Source organism: Astatotilapia calliptera, chromosome 15 (genome assembly GCF_900246225.1).
Source record: "Astatotilapia calliptera chromosome 15, fAstCal1.2, whole genome shotgun sequence".
In the NCBI taxonomy this organism is placed as follows: domain Eukaryota; kingdom Metazoa; phylum Chordata; class Actinopteri; order Cichliformes; family Cichlidae; genus Astatotilapia; species Astatotilapia calliptera.
The window spans coordinates 17,836,534-17,853,132 of record NC_039316.1 but is presented as its reverse complement, the minus strand read 5'-3'; the positions used below and the strand labels follow the sequence as shown (position 1 = coordinate 17,853,132).

General features: G+C 40.9%; 1 protein-coding gene across 1 annotated transcript in view; it reads right to left on the bottom strand.

The window, feature by feature from the left end:
- man1a1 (mannosidase, alpha, class 1A, member 1) overlaps nt 1–16,599 on the bottom strand; it is a 158,258-nt gene that overhangs the window by 102,030 nt on the left and 39,629 nt on the right. Inside the window, exon 2 of the mRNA XM_026142320.1 lies at nt 16,464–16,560. Within this exon, the coding sequence (XP_025998105.1) occupies nt 16,464–16,560 (97 nt within the window). The remainder of the gene's footprint in view (nt 1–16,463; nt 16,561–16,599) is intronic.

Genomic DNA, 16,599 nt, shown 5'->3' with positions numbered 1-16,599 from the left:
CAATTATTTATTTTTTACCAGTGAAACCAATATAACATCTCCACATTCACAAATATACATTTCTGACATTCAAAAACAAAACAAAAACAAATCAGCGACCAATATAGCCACCTTTCTTTGCAAGGACACTCAAAAGCCTGCCATCCATGGATTCTGTCAGTGTTTTGATCTGTTCACCATCAACATTGCGTGCAGCAGCAGCCACAGCCTCCCAGACACTGTTCAGAGAGGTGTACTGTTTTCCCTCCTTGTAAATCTCACATTTGATGATGGACCACAGGTTCTCAATGGGGTTCAGATCAGGTGAACAAGGAGACCATGTCATTAGTTTTTCTTCTTTTATACCCTTTCTTGCCAGCCACGCTGTGGAGTACTTGGACGCGTGTGATGGAGCATTGTCCTGCATGAAAATCATGTTTTTCTTGAAGGATGCAGACTTCTTCCTGTACCACTGCTTGAAGAAGGTGTCTTCCAGAAACTGGCAGTAGGACTGGGAGTTGAGCTTGACTCCATCCTCAACCCGAAAAGGCCTCACAAGCTCATCTTTGATGATACCAGCTCAAACCAGTACTCTACCTCCACCTTGCTGGCGTCTGAGTCGGACTGGAGCTCTCTGCCCTTTACCAATCCAGCCACGGGCCCATCCATCTGGCCCATCAAGACTCACTCTCATTTCATCAGTCCATAAAACCTTAGAAAAACCAGTCTTGAGATATTTCTTGGCCCAGTCTTGACGTTTCAGCTTGTGTGTCTTGTTCAGTGGTGGTCGTCTTTCAGCCTTTCTTACCTTGGCCATGTCTCTGAGTATTGCACACCTTGTGCTTTTGGGCACTCCAGTGATGTTGCAGCTCTGAAATATGGCCAAACTGGTGGCAAGTGGCATCTTGGCAGCTGCACGCTTGACTTTTCTCAGTTCATGGGCAGTTATTTTGCGCCTTGGTTTTTCCACACGCTTCTTGCGACCCTGTTGACTATTTTGAATGAAACGCTTGATTGTTCGATGATCACGCTTCAGAAGCTTTGCAATTTTGAGACTGCTGCATCCCTCTGCAAGATATCTCACTATTTTTGACTTTTCTGAGCCTGTCAAGTCCTTCTTTTGACCCATTTTGCCAAAGGAAAGGACGTTGCCTAATAATTATGCACACCTGATATAGGGTGTTGATGTCATTAGACCACACCCCTTCTCATTACAGAGATGCACATCACCTAATATGCTTAATTGGTAGTAGGCTTTCGAGCCTATACAGCTTGGAGTAGGACAACATGCATGAAGAGGATGATGTGGACAAAATACTCATTTGCCTAATAATTCTGCACTCCCTGTATAGATGTGCAAAAAAATCTGTTCATTCAAACAGAAAAGTATGGAAAGATGAACAACTTTGCAACAACTTCAACTTTTGATGAAAACAAAAGAAACATCGCTCTGTTGAGCAGACAACTATGAGGGAGCGTAATCCTAGCTGAGAAAAAAGGGCCAAAATGTCACATTTAGCTTTGCAATGTCTGGGCCTGAAAAGTAGAGCAGTAATGCCAGAGTTTGTGGACTAGATAGTATGACTAGAGTAGTAATTTATTAGGCTATGAAAAGCTTTCCATTTTCAAACTCATCACTTGAACTAAAATATTATATTTTAAGTGAAAAAGATAATGCAACATCTACATACATGTTCGGCCTCTTGCTGGAGTATGTGTCATGTGGATTACATCATCAACACACTGAACACAAAGCGTGACCTCAACAGCCAGCTGTGCCCTCCAGCTCTGGGTCACACTGAACTCCTCGATGAAGCTTTCGCGTCTGCCTTTCACACTTATTCAGAGCTCATTGTTGTGCACAATCCAACCCCAGCGTGGAGCAGCAGATTATATCACAGCAGCCCTGTGAAGCAAATGTGCCCTCACAAAATAAAGTCAGCTCTAGAACTACAGGTCACATAAAATTTGACTCAATCTGTGGTGCCTTTTGGCCTGAAGATTTTTACTCCACGGTGTCAACTTTCCCCTTGAATTGCACTGGAAAAACAACGGCTTTGTCCTTCCACCGAGGACCTCAAAATCTGATGCACTGTTAAGGCAAACCTTGTGTGTTTTTTGAGCTTTAAATATCATTCAAATGTAAAAAAAACAAAAAACACAAGTAAATAGGAGGGAAAAAGTCAGGGGCTTTTAAGAAGTGGCAAAAGGTACTGTAAAGGAAATGGTTGCATGTAAAATTGATTGATTAGTCAACTGAGTAGAATGACTCCAAAAAAAGTAATTATTGTATCCCAGTTATCTTGTTTTTATGATTGTTAGGAGCCCAGAATCATAATTGCAATTGCCATCTGATTAATTGATCATCACCACAGGTTTCAGCAAAGAAACTAAACTGTCGTTATACAGTATGCATGCAGACTCACAAGGCTGAATGAAAACAGCAGCAGAGGGGAAGTACAGTTCTCTTGAATAAATCTTTATATGTTATGTAAATTTGTTTTAAAGTCACAATTTGCTGCATTTTTGATCATTTCGAGGAGGACAAAAGCCCAGCTTGAGCCCACACCTCCACAGCACAGCCTGAAATAATTACTTTTCCCTTCAGGTAAAATTAAGTTCACGGTGCATGTGGAGTGTTAATGAACACCCCGGAGCAGTTAGAAAGTAAGTGATTTATGCAATGACGCAATGCCAGCAGCCAGAAATATAACTAACGAAATATAACCCTAACAACCCAGGTCAAATCTGGAACACAAACCTTCGCTGCATGTTACCTCCTTTGCGTTTAGAAATAAATCAACGACTCAAAAACAATTAACTTATATGTTCAAAAGTAAATGAGAACTGCCAGGGAACAGCATGCTGCACAGTTACTGATTATTAAAACGAGATAATCCCGATGAAATAATTGTGCCTCATTATGTTTTGCAATAATTATCTTCATTCCTTTTCTTTAGTTTTACACCTTCATTTAAGTCCCACCACCACCCCACCGAGGCATGTTTAATTCAGCTCATATTATTATTATATTTTTCATTTAGTTAGTTTTTAGTTCACTTCGCTTACTAAAATTCTGAGAAATCCACTTAAATAAAAAAGAAATTGTTTTGGTTTTTTTTTTTTTAAAGCAAAGTTTGGTGGTTTTCCGGGTGGAGACCGCCCTGTGACTGACTTGGGTCAAGTTGGGAGTTACATACAATCTGTCTCTGATAATACAGCAATTACCTGTGATAGTGTGCTGCTGTGATCGAGCAGCCTTAGGTGCCAATTGCTTCACATGAGAAGCATCGGTTCTATATCATCATCCAAACCAGATTACCTACTTTTTAAAACTTTCATACATATAAACGAGCACCCAGCAGAAACACATCCAGATTTACCAGTAGAGATAAATGAATATCGGAAAAAACACCCTGACTCAGCAGCTTCGCCTCAAAAATAGCAGCCTCGGCCTTCTACAGACTGACAGCAGCCAAAGTGTCACAGACCTGAAGACTGCTTTCATATTATGAAAATTCAGTCTTTAAAAAAAATCCTTTTCTGAATTTTTCTCCTCAGCTCACTGCCTTTTTTCAGCAAAACAATGTTTCCAAGATACAACGTGTCCCATATCCTAATGTTAATGTAATGCAAACTCCAGGGCTGATCCCTAATCCTGCAATTTGATCCTGATCTGAACACCCGCAGCCCTGCTGGTGATCCCATTTAGCCCCAACTAGCATGTCAACGTTGAGTCTACACAGAGTTTTCTGGGTGGTCGCAGAGGGGAGGTGAGGAAAAGTGATGGCTAAGCCTTTGGCTAATCATGTTATCGTAGGCAAAAAGCATGTGCGTGTGTGCACGCACACACACACACACACACACACACACACACATCCCAAAGTACATTAACCTCTTGACTTCAGCTGCCAGATACTCGAGCATCAACACATTTTGTCAAGGTTACAGTGAAAGGCATTTCCACCCTTCATTTGTGTGCGTGTGTGTGTGTTGAAAACTGCGATGCTGATACAGAAAGGAGGGATTTAAAGGAAAGCTGTGATAACACCAAGCACAGTAAATTTTGTTTGGCCACTTCTTTAATTCAGGCCTGAGAACTTCCAGGTATCAGACAGACTTGAGGAAACGTGTGTGTGTGTGTGTTTGTGTGTGTTCGCTCACGTTGTGTTCGTTGTTCTAGGCCTTGCGGGCGTGCAAAGCCCAGGTGAGACGGCTTGCTGTTGAGCTGCATGAGTGTGTGTCTTTGTGTGTGTGATTAATTAATGTGGAGGCAGGCTCCAGGTTCTATAACAAAGGCTCAGGAGATGAGTTCTTACAACACGGGGCTGCAAGGGGTGTCCATCGGCGTGATGGATACCCCGATTTCAGCTGCAGCGGTGCTCCCTTATCTGCGCCCCACCCACCTCTGTGCAGAGCGTGATCTACATCATTTCAGACAACACCAAATACAACTCTATCCCCCTCCTCCTCCCACACACACACACCAACCCACCCACCCCAAAAACCTGAGGGAAGGCCACAGCAGAATTACTCCATCCATTTCAATTATCGAGATTGAATATCTGATTTAGACACACACACAGTGCTGTGTGGAAGCCGAAGCTGCAGCCCAGGACTCAATGTCAAACTATATAACCAACTAAATGACTTGTCTGGAAATAGAAGGACACCAAAAACATAAGCCTTCATGACTTGACATTATTTTTAGCCTTGCTAGCAACACAGCAGGGCTGTAAGAGGGTATAGGGTGGGAGGAAAGAGAAACCAGAGGTTCCTGGCTGCAGTGCATACACACAGCATCACATGCGATCATGGATGTTATGTTGGAACATCTGATGTGTGAGTTTGAGTTCTACTGCCCTGCAGCTAATATATAAAAAAAATATATGATATATATAAAGTATGATTAAAGATTAAAGTCTGTCATGCAAACTAATGCAGTGATTCCTGAAGCCATTCCTGATTTGATTGTGAAACCCCAGAAAATAAAACAGTGCTGGCAAGATAACCTTTTAAAAGGTTTGTTAAAAGCTCTGACTTGAAATGCTGCTGTGCGGCATCACTCTGGCACTGTGGGCAGCCAGCTCTGTGGACCTGTGAGGGTTTCTGTCAGGGTATTATGAGCCCAGTGACCCACCAGGCCTAAACACAAGGGATTTTATTTAGTTTTCAATACAAATACTGTTTCTATTATCGATTTTACACATACGAAACAACCTATAAAGCTACAAAAAGTAATGATGAACCAGACAAATGTTCAAGCCTTATGCTGTTTTACTTGATCTATGTCCACTATATGCTAGTGTAGCAAGGTAAGTTCTTTGCCCTTTATTAACCAGTTCTCGCACTGAATAGACTGTAATGTTTTAAGTATGAAAAAGTAAAGTACAAAGTCTCTCTCTCATTGCCAACACAGCTCTATTGCCCCATCTGGACCCCACAATCACTGACACAGTGCTACATTAAGTAACTGCAGACTATCAGCACAGTTCAACGCCACGTCTTTCAGCTCGCCTCACTTAACTGATGTCCCCTGTAAACATTTGGTTTAAACTCCCAGCTCTTGAAAGTCTGGCCTCTTATTACATTTTAATCCCCGAAATATCTCCGAGGTCTATTCTTACACAAGGCTGCTGCATTCAAGGCTGAAAGTCATTTCAGCACTGATATAATCATCCTTATTGTGGTGTAGCCTTCTGCTTAATACAGCATAGGTGGAATTATTTAGTCCATCCTAAAAAATATTTCTTCGCATCTGACCTTGCATCAGACAGTGTGTATATTGCAGGGTGTGATCTGAAAACAGAAGAAGTTCCTCTCCTTTTTATTTATGGTTAGAGATGAAGAGAAATGATCCCACAATGCTGAACTGCAGGTGTATTTCTTTCTTTTTTCACCTTCTCCTCTGTGAACCCCATCAAATTTTAACCACAGAGCATGTCCTTGTTCATCTATAAAATGTGGGAAAATACTAATAAGCATCATGAGATGTACAGAGCAGCCAAACAGATATTTAGATAGTTTAATGTTTAATTAACTGTATTGCTCGGACTCATTTGTGTCATAAACAAAAGGCACATTGAAGTCAAAGGCAAAGTATATTTGTTGTTTTTTTAAAAGCCAGTGGAAAAGCCAGCTGGAAGACATTTAATGGTACAACAGACCGGGGCTAAACAGGCATCTGTGCTGGACTTAAACCAACAACCAAAATCAGTTTTTCTGGCAGAAAGCTTACTGCAGCCAAAGACTTGCTCAATCTCATATAACATTCACAGAAAAGAAACAGGAAATACTGCTCAGCAAATCAGCTGGAGCAGAAAACCAGCAGAGGCACAGAAAATTGCTTTCAAGCTATAATAATCAAACCCAGGTGAGCAAAATGTGCTGGTATATAGAATTGTAGAGACTATAGTAAAACCTTAAAGATCTATTATAAAAGCTTCTTCCTTATTTGCAAGGGGTCGCCACAGCAGATGAATCAGCATATTTGATTTGGCACAGATCGCAAACCAGGGATCTTTTGCATGTCAGGTGGATGTGTTAACCACTAAAGGAGAGCTATTGTGCTTTTCTGTGGACTGTTTTTCTGTGGTATTACATACCTGAGGTTAATCATCCAAAACAACTACACAAGAGATGCGAAGAAGAGAGTAGAGGCAGGGTAGAGTGGGTGGAGACGAGTGTAGGGGGTCATTTGTGACAGAAGGATAGCAGCGAGACTCAAATAGGAAGTTTACAAGATGTTAGGGAGACCTGCTATGATGTATGGAGAATTGTGCAGAATTCAAGATGCTAAGATTTTTTACTGCAAGTGACCAGGATGGACAGGATTGCAAGTGAGTCCATTAGAGGAACAGTTTAGGTTGAACAGTTTTAGAGATAAGAGTCAGAGAGGCAAAGCTGAGTTTGTTTGGACAAGTGCAGAGATGTGGATATACTGAGGAAAGAAGATGGAGCTGCCAGGCAGGAGGAAAAGAGGACAATCACTTAAGATTCATAGTGAAAGAGGACATGAAGAGGGCAGTGTTACAGAAGAGAATGCTGGGAACAGGGTGAGATTGAGACAGATGATTTGCTGTGGCGAGCCGTAAAGGGAGCAGCTCATTAAAAGCGTATGCCCATTAAATAGGGGAAATTGAGACTACAAGTACCATTGTTCTTTCTGTGATCACTGTGCTACTGAGTGCTAATAACGGCTGTTTATAATGCAACATAAACCTGGCATTTGGGATCAAATGAGTCGAGGAAGAGGCTTACACCAAATGGGTATTTCTACTATCACGTAACTGATACGAGGAGCTGAAGCATCACTCTACAAGAAGCATTTGAGCCATTGAGAGGTCTGGCGAGAAGTAGAGGGCCACGGGAGACAAGAAGGAAAAACAACACAAAGAAAAACAACCATCACAAAACCCTGGCAGCATCTGTGGCAAACCCTGCCATTCATCCAATGGGCTTTCAAAGCACTGCAGGCAGGGCCAAGCAGATAACCCCCAATGCAAAGCCCGTGTGTCTCACAAGAAGACACACAAGCCTTTTACTTCCTCACACTGCCTGTGGCAATGGATCCATCCAACTGTCCAGCAAATAATGAACCTGAAGAGGCTGTCAGAGGACAATGTGAATTAGCTAGCCCCGAGTAGAAAAGGGGAGCAGGCTGAGGATAGAGAAAAAAAAATCTAAACTGTACTGTGAGACATATAGCCCAGTGTTGATTTAGATCTCCTTGTCTAACAGCATCTGCAAAAAGTCAGATCTTCAGGTGTTTTCAGAAACAGCCGAAAGCTTATACCAGCAAGACAGATGGCAGTGTAGCTCTTAGACACACACACACACGCACATACACGTGACCAGATAACGCACTCAATCACTTAACGTAAAAATTTTCGCTTTTTTTACTCTCGCTCTCCAAGAAGAGATGACCTTTAATGTGGCATAGTCAAAAGATGGGCGGGGAGAAAACAACAACAACAACAAAAACAACAACACACACTCCCCGTTTGAGTTTTCTGTCGGTTGAACACATGAGAGCATTCCCGTCCTGGGCCTCGGTTGAAATGAGAGGCAAGCCACAGGGAAACAATTCGCTTTAGCTTGTTTGGCGGATGTGAAGCACAACCAGTGGCCTGTCAGCGCTGTCAATTAAAGAGAGGAAACCACACAGACACTCAGAGCAACACAAACATCATTACTGGAGCCACTGCTGTACGCTCTAAAAGAAACCAGAGGAGTCTGTGTGGGACTCGGGTTTTTTTTCCCCTTTTTTGAGTAGATGTGGCCTAAAAAGTTGTTATCCACCCACCATATCTGTGCTCAGTATCACATTAAATGATCTTTACTATACAGAATAATAACATACCGTATATGACTATCAGACTCCAGCTCTCTGCTACCACTGAAGACACTGAGGTCATGTCCCGGTATAAGACTCACCTCAGGATAATTGGCTTATAATGGGGCTGAGATTAAATTAAATTCAATGATGTCTAACAGGCGTCAGGGTACAGCTGAAGGCTGGGGTCGATAAATCCAGATCCAAATGAGCTCTAGATGATCTGGAGAAACTTAATAAGGCGATAATTCAGTTTCCAGGGGACATTTTCCATATTCTAGTCATCACAATTAGGATGGGGGGGAAAAAGCTCTTAATGATGGAAGTTTAAAGGACAGCTACAAGATGTCTGTGTCTGTGTAATACTCAAAAATATCCTGGAATGTATAATCCTATAATTGGAACTGAGAGTTTTTGGAAAGCTAGTTGGGCATTTTCACCACCAATGGGGTTCTTTTTAATAATGGATTGCATTTATATAGCGCTTTTCGGGGCCCTCAAAGCGCTTTACAATTCCACTATTCATTCACTCTCACATTCACACACATTCACACTCCCCACAGCTGCCCTGGGGCAGACTGACAGAAGCTGCCATATCGTGCCATCGGCCCCTCTGGGCATCACCAGTAGGCGGTGGGTGAAGTGTCTTGCCCAAGGACACAACGACCGAGACTGTCCGAGCCGGGGCTCGAACCGGCAACCTTCCGGTTACAGGACGAACTAACTCTTTGAGCCACGATCGCCCTTTTTTCAGCCAGATATAATTAATAAAAGAAACACACACACACACGAGGTAAACTCATGAAAATAGGTGATGCTAATCAGAAACATCTACTTTTTTTTTCCAAAGCGAAACATCGTGGGAATTATTGTGAAAGTTGATGAATAAAAGAAGTGCGCTTGCTATGCCTTCTAGCGAACTCCCTCTGGACGTGCCTGCCTGTACCTGTTCTTTGTCGGTGACTCTCTACCGCAATAAGCTGGTTATAGACAGCTGAGGTGAGTGCTACGAGCGGAAGAGTTGGAGTGGAAATGACAGGATGAGAGATGGATGCCATCAATGCCTCGGGCTGTATTTAATTTTAGCAAACACGCTGAATCTACAGCATCTCATGGGACAGGAGCTGAAACGGTCTCGGCTATGTTTTAAGATATTTGCTCAAAAGCACCAGTTTTGTTCTTTTTCAAAACCATTTAAAAAAACATCTGGAGAAGACGGATGAAGGCGAAGAGGGTGACTTGAAATTCCTGCCACGGAGCAGCACTACTGTTACCTACATTGAGACAGATGAGACGGCGCACATTTATGAAATTAATCACTCACCTCTGAACAGTTGTATTGAAATGGCATCCAAAATGCCATTGTGAGACAGCCTCTACGCAGCTAAGCAGATCATATGAGAGCTGCACAATTTGTATTTATTGATCAGTGCTGAAAAGTGGGCAGCTGACATATTGCTTCTGACTGAAATTGCTGCACCATGATGAAAAGCCGCTGCTTCAGTCTAGACGCTGGATGAAAACATTAGAGAGTCAATGTTGTGAAATTCAGTAATCATTCTAATGGAAACCTGCATTTAAATGTGATAATAATAAACTTTTACTGAAAGTCATTTTTAATTTCAAACCAAAACTGAAGCAGTTCATTTGCAACAGTATATGAAATCAATCTGCGATGCTCCTCTACGCTGTCCTCTGTTCAAGAGGCCATTTTCTACAACACATTTCAAGTCACTTCATCAACATCTTGACCTTTTCAAAAATGTCTTAAATACTGGTTTCCCTTTAACACTACCTAAATTAAAAGACGCTTTGTGTGGAGAGAGCAACTGTATTACACAAATGGAAAGACATGGGCAGGGCTATTTAATTATATGCTAATACAAGCTCAGAAGTGGACCTGATCCGCCTCATTATTTCTGGCTCTTTCTTGTTAAAGTGTTTGGGTTAAGAAAGATTTAGTAATGTTGGTTGATAAATAATATCCAAATCACCGTTGGTAGTCTGCCAAAGTAGAGGGCTTAGAATATAAACACAGTAGTCTGCCAATATTTTAGGAGGATATGTGGCAACTGGTAAATTTCCCAGCCTGGGATAGAATTCAGCTTATTCCCAGTTTATCCCGAGCACCTCCATGCATCATGTAACTCTTACAAACATTTTGTATACAGCTGCTGAAAGAACGGAGGAAAATTTGCTGCATATTGCAAATATTATGCGGTGCAAGTATAATAATAATACTTGGTTACGTCAAAAATGATAATCATGGTTACTTAGTTAAATATTGAGATCATGAATGTTCATTGATGTTTTTAATGCACCGCCATGTAAGAAGAAACCTTTCACATATTCAAATCTGTCCAAATGTCTGCATGAAAACAAAACCGGCCTTCCGTATTCACTCAAATTCAGCAATATTCAAGTCCTAGATGAAAAATAAAGTACATTTATAAGCAAACTGTACCAAAAAGGCTGCCGTAATATGCTACATTCATACATTATGCTAATTAATCTTTAGAAATCAATGTGAATAAAACTTGCAGCAAAGTGGCTGACAGCAGTGAGATTCCTCTACATTTCCTCTGTTGTACTTTGCACACAGTGCAGGTATTACCACTTTGGAAAAGTAACTGCATGAAGAGATAACACAGCTGGCTAAATGGAATGCGACTGCACCGGTGATTCCAGTGCATCTTTGTGAGCTGAATGGATGTGCTAATGTGCTGTACAGGCTCGTTCTCATGGACGTCCGAGCCGATGTTGGCCGATTCACGTTAGCAATTGTTGCATTGTTTTTTCTGGCCTTCGCTCATTAATTACACTCCAGTTTGTGCTCCAGTCTTTTTCAGGTGTTTGAATAAGTTAGTTCGAGATCTGTGCAGACAACTCTACAGTGCTCTTTGGCTATGATTTTATCTTGGTTAACACTCTTAAGGCTTTTCACCTTCTGCTATAGATAGATAGGTATAGATATAGACTTAATTAATCCCACACTGAGGAATTAGACTTTTTACAGCAGTGGAAGGGTCAGAAAGACCCAGTGAATGAGATAATATAAAAAAAAAACAATACAAAATCAATAAATAAAAACTCCTAAAAGTCCAAATCAATAAAATACAATACAAAAGTAATTTTTACAATATCTAAATTGTACTATTTACACAAAAATGGACTAAAACCTTGTTACTGACATTCTTTATAGTGCATAAGGTGCAGTGGGAATTATAATATATACACATATTTTAGCAGGTGTTTATCCTATGTCTGATTGCTCTGTCCTACACCATGGCTCTAACAATCTGCTGCTGAAGGAGGTGCTCAGGGCCTCCCCACAGTCTCATGCAGGGATGAGAGGTGTTGTCCATAATGGACATTAGGTTGGCTAAACTTCATTCCCCCCTCCTCCTCTGCGGTCTAGTCTAGGGGACAGGCCAGGACAGAGCTGGCCCTCTTCAGTCTACAAGTTCTTTCCTGCCCCTCTCTGTGCTGCCACCTCCCAGCAGACCACTGCATAAAAGACTGCAGAAGCCATCACAGTGTTATCAAAGGTCCCCAGAAGACCGAGAGGCCTGGTCTTTTGGGTTGGATGAGAGTTGACACGTCTTCACAAAACTCAAAGAAGTCCAGTTGCCCTCTTTTTTCAAGCTCTTCAAATTTTGTACACTAGGATTTTTACGCGGACAAACAAAAGCACTGCAATACATCCCAAAAGTGCCGCAACATCCAGCCAAACACATTCGATACAGTGGAAACAGCTGACAGCACAGCTGGCGTCTGAGACCAAGGAGTTTTGTTGCTTCAGGGAGTGACCACAGAGGAGACGCATCCAACTTTCCCCAAAGTAGAACCACCCCATCTGGAGCAGTTTGACAGAAATAAAATGTGCGTTATCCAAGACATCGCACTGTTCAAAAACACATATTTAGACCCACATGAGCCCAACTCACAAAAAAGGATCAGAATGTCAATTTATTGTATATTTTTTTTAAACTCCTGAACAATGATCTATATTGTGCTTTGACAGTACCATGCACAACATTATGGATGGCTAATAAAGATTTTGGAGGCAGAACAATATTACAATCATTTAAAGTTGCAGTCCTAACATTTATTATAAATGGGACAATCGGAAAGGTTTAAACCACCGTTGGTTTCAAACCCGCTGTGACAATTTCTGAGCCAGAAAGTCGAACACCACCAAAATAAAACGGGCAGCTGGAAGTTTCATTTTTATCCCTCTGACAGTTGTCACGCTTACGCAACACGCTAAAGTGTATTAACATTAAGTGGTATTAGGCAAAGAATAACCATGAGTAATTTATAATCCTTTAAATCCTGTCTCGAGGAAAACACAGAGTAGGTCTCGTAATACTTCTTGTGCTCTTATTGTTGATTTTGAGAGGACATTGTCATCATTCTAATTGACACCTCTCCTGGCTAGTTTGACTCAGCAATCCAAGTAAGAGTATATATATCATGGAAGCAGCCTTAGGTGTGTGGCTTCATTGCATAATATTTCAGGTCAGGCTAATATCATCGTCCTACATCATGTTCTATAGGAGCTGGAAAAGGCAGTGACAAGGCCCTGGGGCCAAGCTGTCTTATTTACTGATGGAAGTGGGTCTACTGGAGCAACCAACTAAGACCTATTTACTTTTCTATCACACAGACACAGGGACGGATAGAGAAAGAGAGAAACACGTAGAAAGACCAACTCTAAGAGGTGATCTGACAATTAATATTCACACAGCAGCTTCCTCCCTAGTCCTACGTTTACGTTTGATAAATTTCAGTAATGAAACTGTAGATGAAATTTACACAAAGCTGATTGAATTTCCTCATTAAACATAAGAAGGCAATCATTAAAAATGAGCTCCGAATCTTCCTGACTGTGTACTGAAAAAGACTTTGAGGGGGGTTTGTGAGGCAAAAACTCAAAGTGGCATAATCTAAAATGAAAAACACTGTCTTACAGGGCCAAGTCTACATTTGATATGCTACGATTTATATTTCCGGCCAAATATTTAAATAAGAGCCAATCTCTGGTTGTCTTTTTTTGCTAATAGAACAGAATAGAACAGAAAAATTTCAGAAGTTCTGCTTAGAAGGAGCAAGAAAACCTCACTTTCTTTATTTTTTATACTCTGCATAAAACTGTGTGCAGAAAAAAACGAAATAACCACAGCTCCTGTAAATGTAATGCAACAGAACAAAACAGTTGTGGACAAGTGGTGCAGTAATATTCACAACTGTACCAGGTTTTTATTTCATTCAGAAATAGCACTCGTTGGCCAAAATATCATTCCTGAGGAAGTACAACTTATTTTATTTAAAACAAATAGGAAATTACAATTACAATTTAAAACCCCTCTCACTGTCTCACATTTTTAACAGTGGAATAATTTCTCAATATATTATGAAACCAGCTGTAGTTGAGAAGCCAAATCTGCAGTTTACCCCACAAGACCTTCCAGAGGCAACCCAGCAGCCATTAAACTACCTCAGGCACTTCTTCTAGGTTAAGTTAAATTTATTTCAATTGTCGTCAGGGTTTGAAAACTGCATGTATAGAATCAGTCGAATCGGATGAAAACTTCTTCAAAAGTTTGCAGAGTGTCCCCCAAAATAAGGTTTTAAAAAGTTTTGTTTTTTTAATCCACCTTCACATGAAGTTAGACTTCTCCCTCCATCTGCGCTGCAGAATCCTCCCATAGATTCCAGGTCAGGAATCTTTGAGCGCCATGTCTTCTCCTTATGTAATCTATCTGGTTAGTCTCAGCTCAGCAGAGTATATTAGCATCTTTTGCTCCTAGCTTTGATTTTTAAAGCCAATATTAAGGGAAAATAACCTCAAAATATAAAAACAGAGGAAAAGGAGTACTAAATGCATGCAATAGCTTTGCCGTGTCCTACTTATGCACCGGATCCACATAACATAGTCCGCTTTATATACCAACAACTGGAAATATTGCCCCAAAACAGATAGATCTGACGGGAGGGGATACAGGTTGATTGTTAAAGCTTTACACCACCCTAGGAACGAAGAGGGCAAACTGACAAACACCCACTAGATGTTAAATCTACGCGTCACTGTTGTGTTTACAGCTTTTACAGCTGCTTCTGAGTGAAAAAATAATTAATTTATATCAGTTTAAACAACACTTCAATTATTCAGTTTCCTTCCACTCAGCTGACACACCCATTTAACATTCATTCTTTTCTTAATTACAGGGAGTTTACTTGAAATTATCGAGGGAATTAAAAATGAAAAGCCTTCACTGCACCGTGACATTAGAGGGCAACTTTTAAAGAAAAAAAATGCAAGAGTGCAGGAAAACTTCAAACCAGATCAAGCTAGAGAGTATCGTGGCATAAACCTTATCAGCAGAAGAGGCTCAGCTACCTCTGTCACATGGGGCTGTCATCTTATCAAAAGCTCACAATACAAACCCACACTAAACCGTCATACATATGCACAGCTAAAGGACTCCAAACAAACACCCTGGGGTTATTAGGACAAAAGAGAGAAAGATCTTAAATTAAAAACACAGTCTCTGCTCCCGTTTATTCAATCGGTCGCAATTAATTAAAGTTATTGTGGCGCATACAGACAGAGCTCACACAAACACCTGCAGAAATGATGTATGCTTCACTTCCATTTAACATTAATAAAGCTGTCACAGTTCAGATTTTCATTGTATGACTAGCATGGCTAAAAGAATATACAGTATAGATAATGACCATTTTTATTGAAAGATTGCAATGAAGAATTGTTTTTAAAGTGCTATCAATCAAGAGAAGAGAGCTGTGATGAACTTAGTAGTGAGGATGTAACTATAACTGTGTTGCCACTGGATTGTTTGCAATATTATCATATACCTATTTTTAAATGTGTTATCATCAGTAGCAGTATACTGTCAGCATACTGTCTTTCTGAGTCCAGTTAAACGCAGCCAAGATCTGTGCAGCGATATGTTAGCAGCTCTTAGGTCTGATCAGGGTACACTAATGTACACTAAGAAACTAAAGATTAGAGGGAATTTGCAATTTTAGGAATTCTCTGCCGTCCAGTCTACGACGGACTCAAGCAGAAAGCAGCTGAAGACTCATCTTTTTAAACTGGCGCTGGGACATTCAGTTTCATTGGGGGGGTTTTGGGGTTTTTTTCTGGGGTTGCATTTGATGTAAAGGAGGCAATATAAATACATTTACTATCACTGTACTACTTTGTGTTCATTTGGATTAGATTTTGATAGTCAAAGGTCAGGATTACATGTGAGAATTTTGACAATATTTCTGGCAGTAACTCAAAAATGTATATGGTACTTATGGTAAAAATTTTGCACAAAAACTAATAGGATAAAATTGGCTCTGGGTCTTTTTTCTAAATACAAATGAAAAAAATAAGAGGCATTACAGAGTTCTGGTCTGAGGTGATTGTCTCTTTGTGCTTTATCTCTAATACTGTAGGTCTGACATATTTATTGTGAACCGGCACTATATAAATAAAACTGAACTGAGCAGACTCATAAGAGAAAGGTCAGAGACTGCCATAAAGCATTATTTTGGCCTTTATTTACCACTATCACTAAGGAACAGAAAGGATCATATTTCACATTCAGTCTGCTATTGAATTGGTGACACTAATCTCTGGTGCCCACCTATTTAATTGCTTCAAAGTCTTCACTGCATGTATTCTAAGTGTGGAGAGACATGGATGTAAACTGAAACTTGACAGATCTGAGAGGAGACATTCAACCAAGAGGTGGTAATTCTAGCCTCAAAACTGAAAGGCTGACAGACAATTAAGACTTTCAGAGAAGAGTTACAAAAGTGTGAAACCGAGGAGAGGGAAAAACAAAACAAAAAAAAAAGAAGACAGAGAGAATAAAACACCCCGCATCACCGTACTCATTACGAGCACAGACACTGACAACTGGGAAGAAGCACAAACAGAATATAAATATATGATAAAGTTGACATTTAGAGGCATGTGTAGATGGATGACTCTAACTGACGGCCAATTTGGCTGCTAATCTAAAGGCCAAGGCTGCTGGTGGCAGGGACAAGAGATCAATCGCGCGTGCGTGCGTGTGTGTTTGGGTGTGCGCGTGTTTGGGCGTGCACACATACGTGGTCTTTCACTCACCAAATAGATTGCTGGAGTGGCCGTGCTTGGAGACAGGCCTGAGCTCGTTGGAACCCCAGGCGTACTGCTTGTAGCTGTCCCACGCATGCTTCATCATCTGACAGGGGAGAGGAAGAGGAGGGGTAGGAGGGGGGGA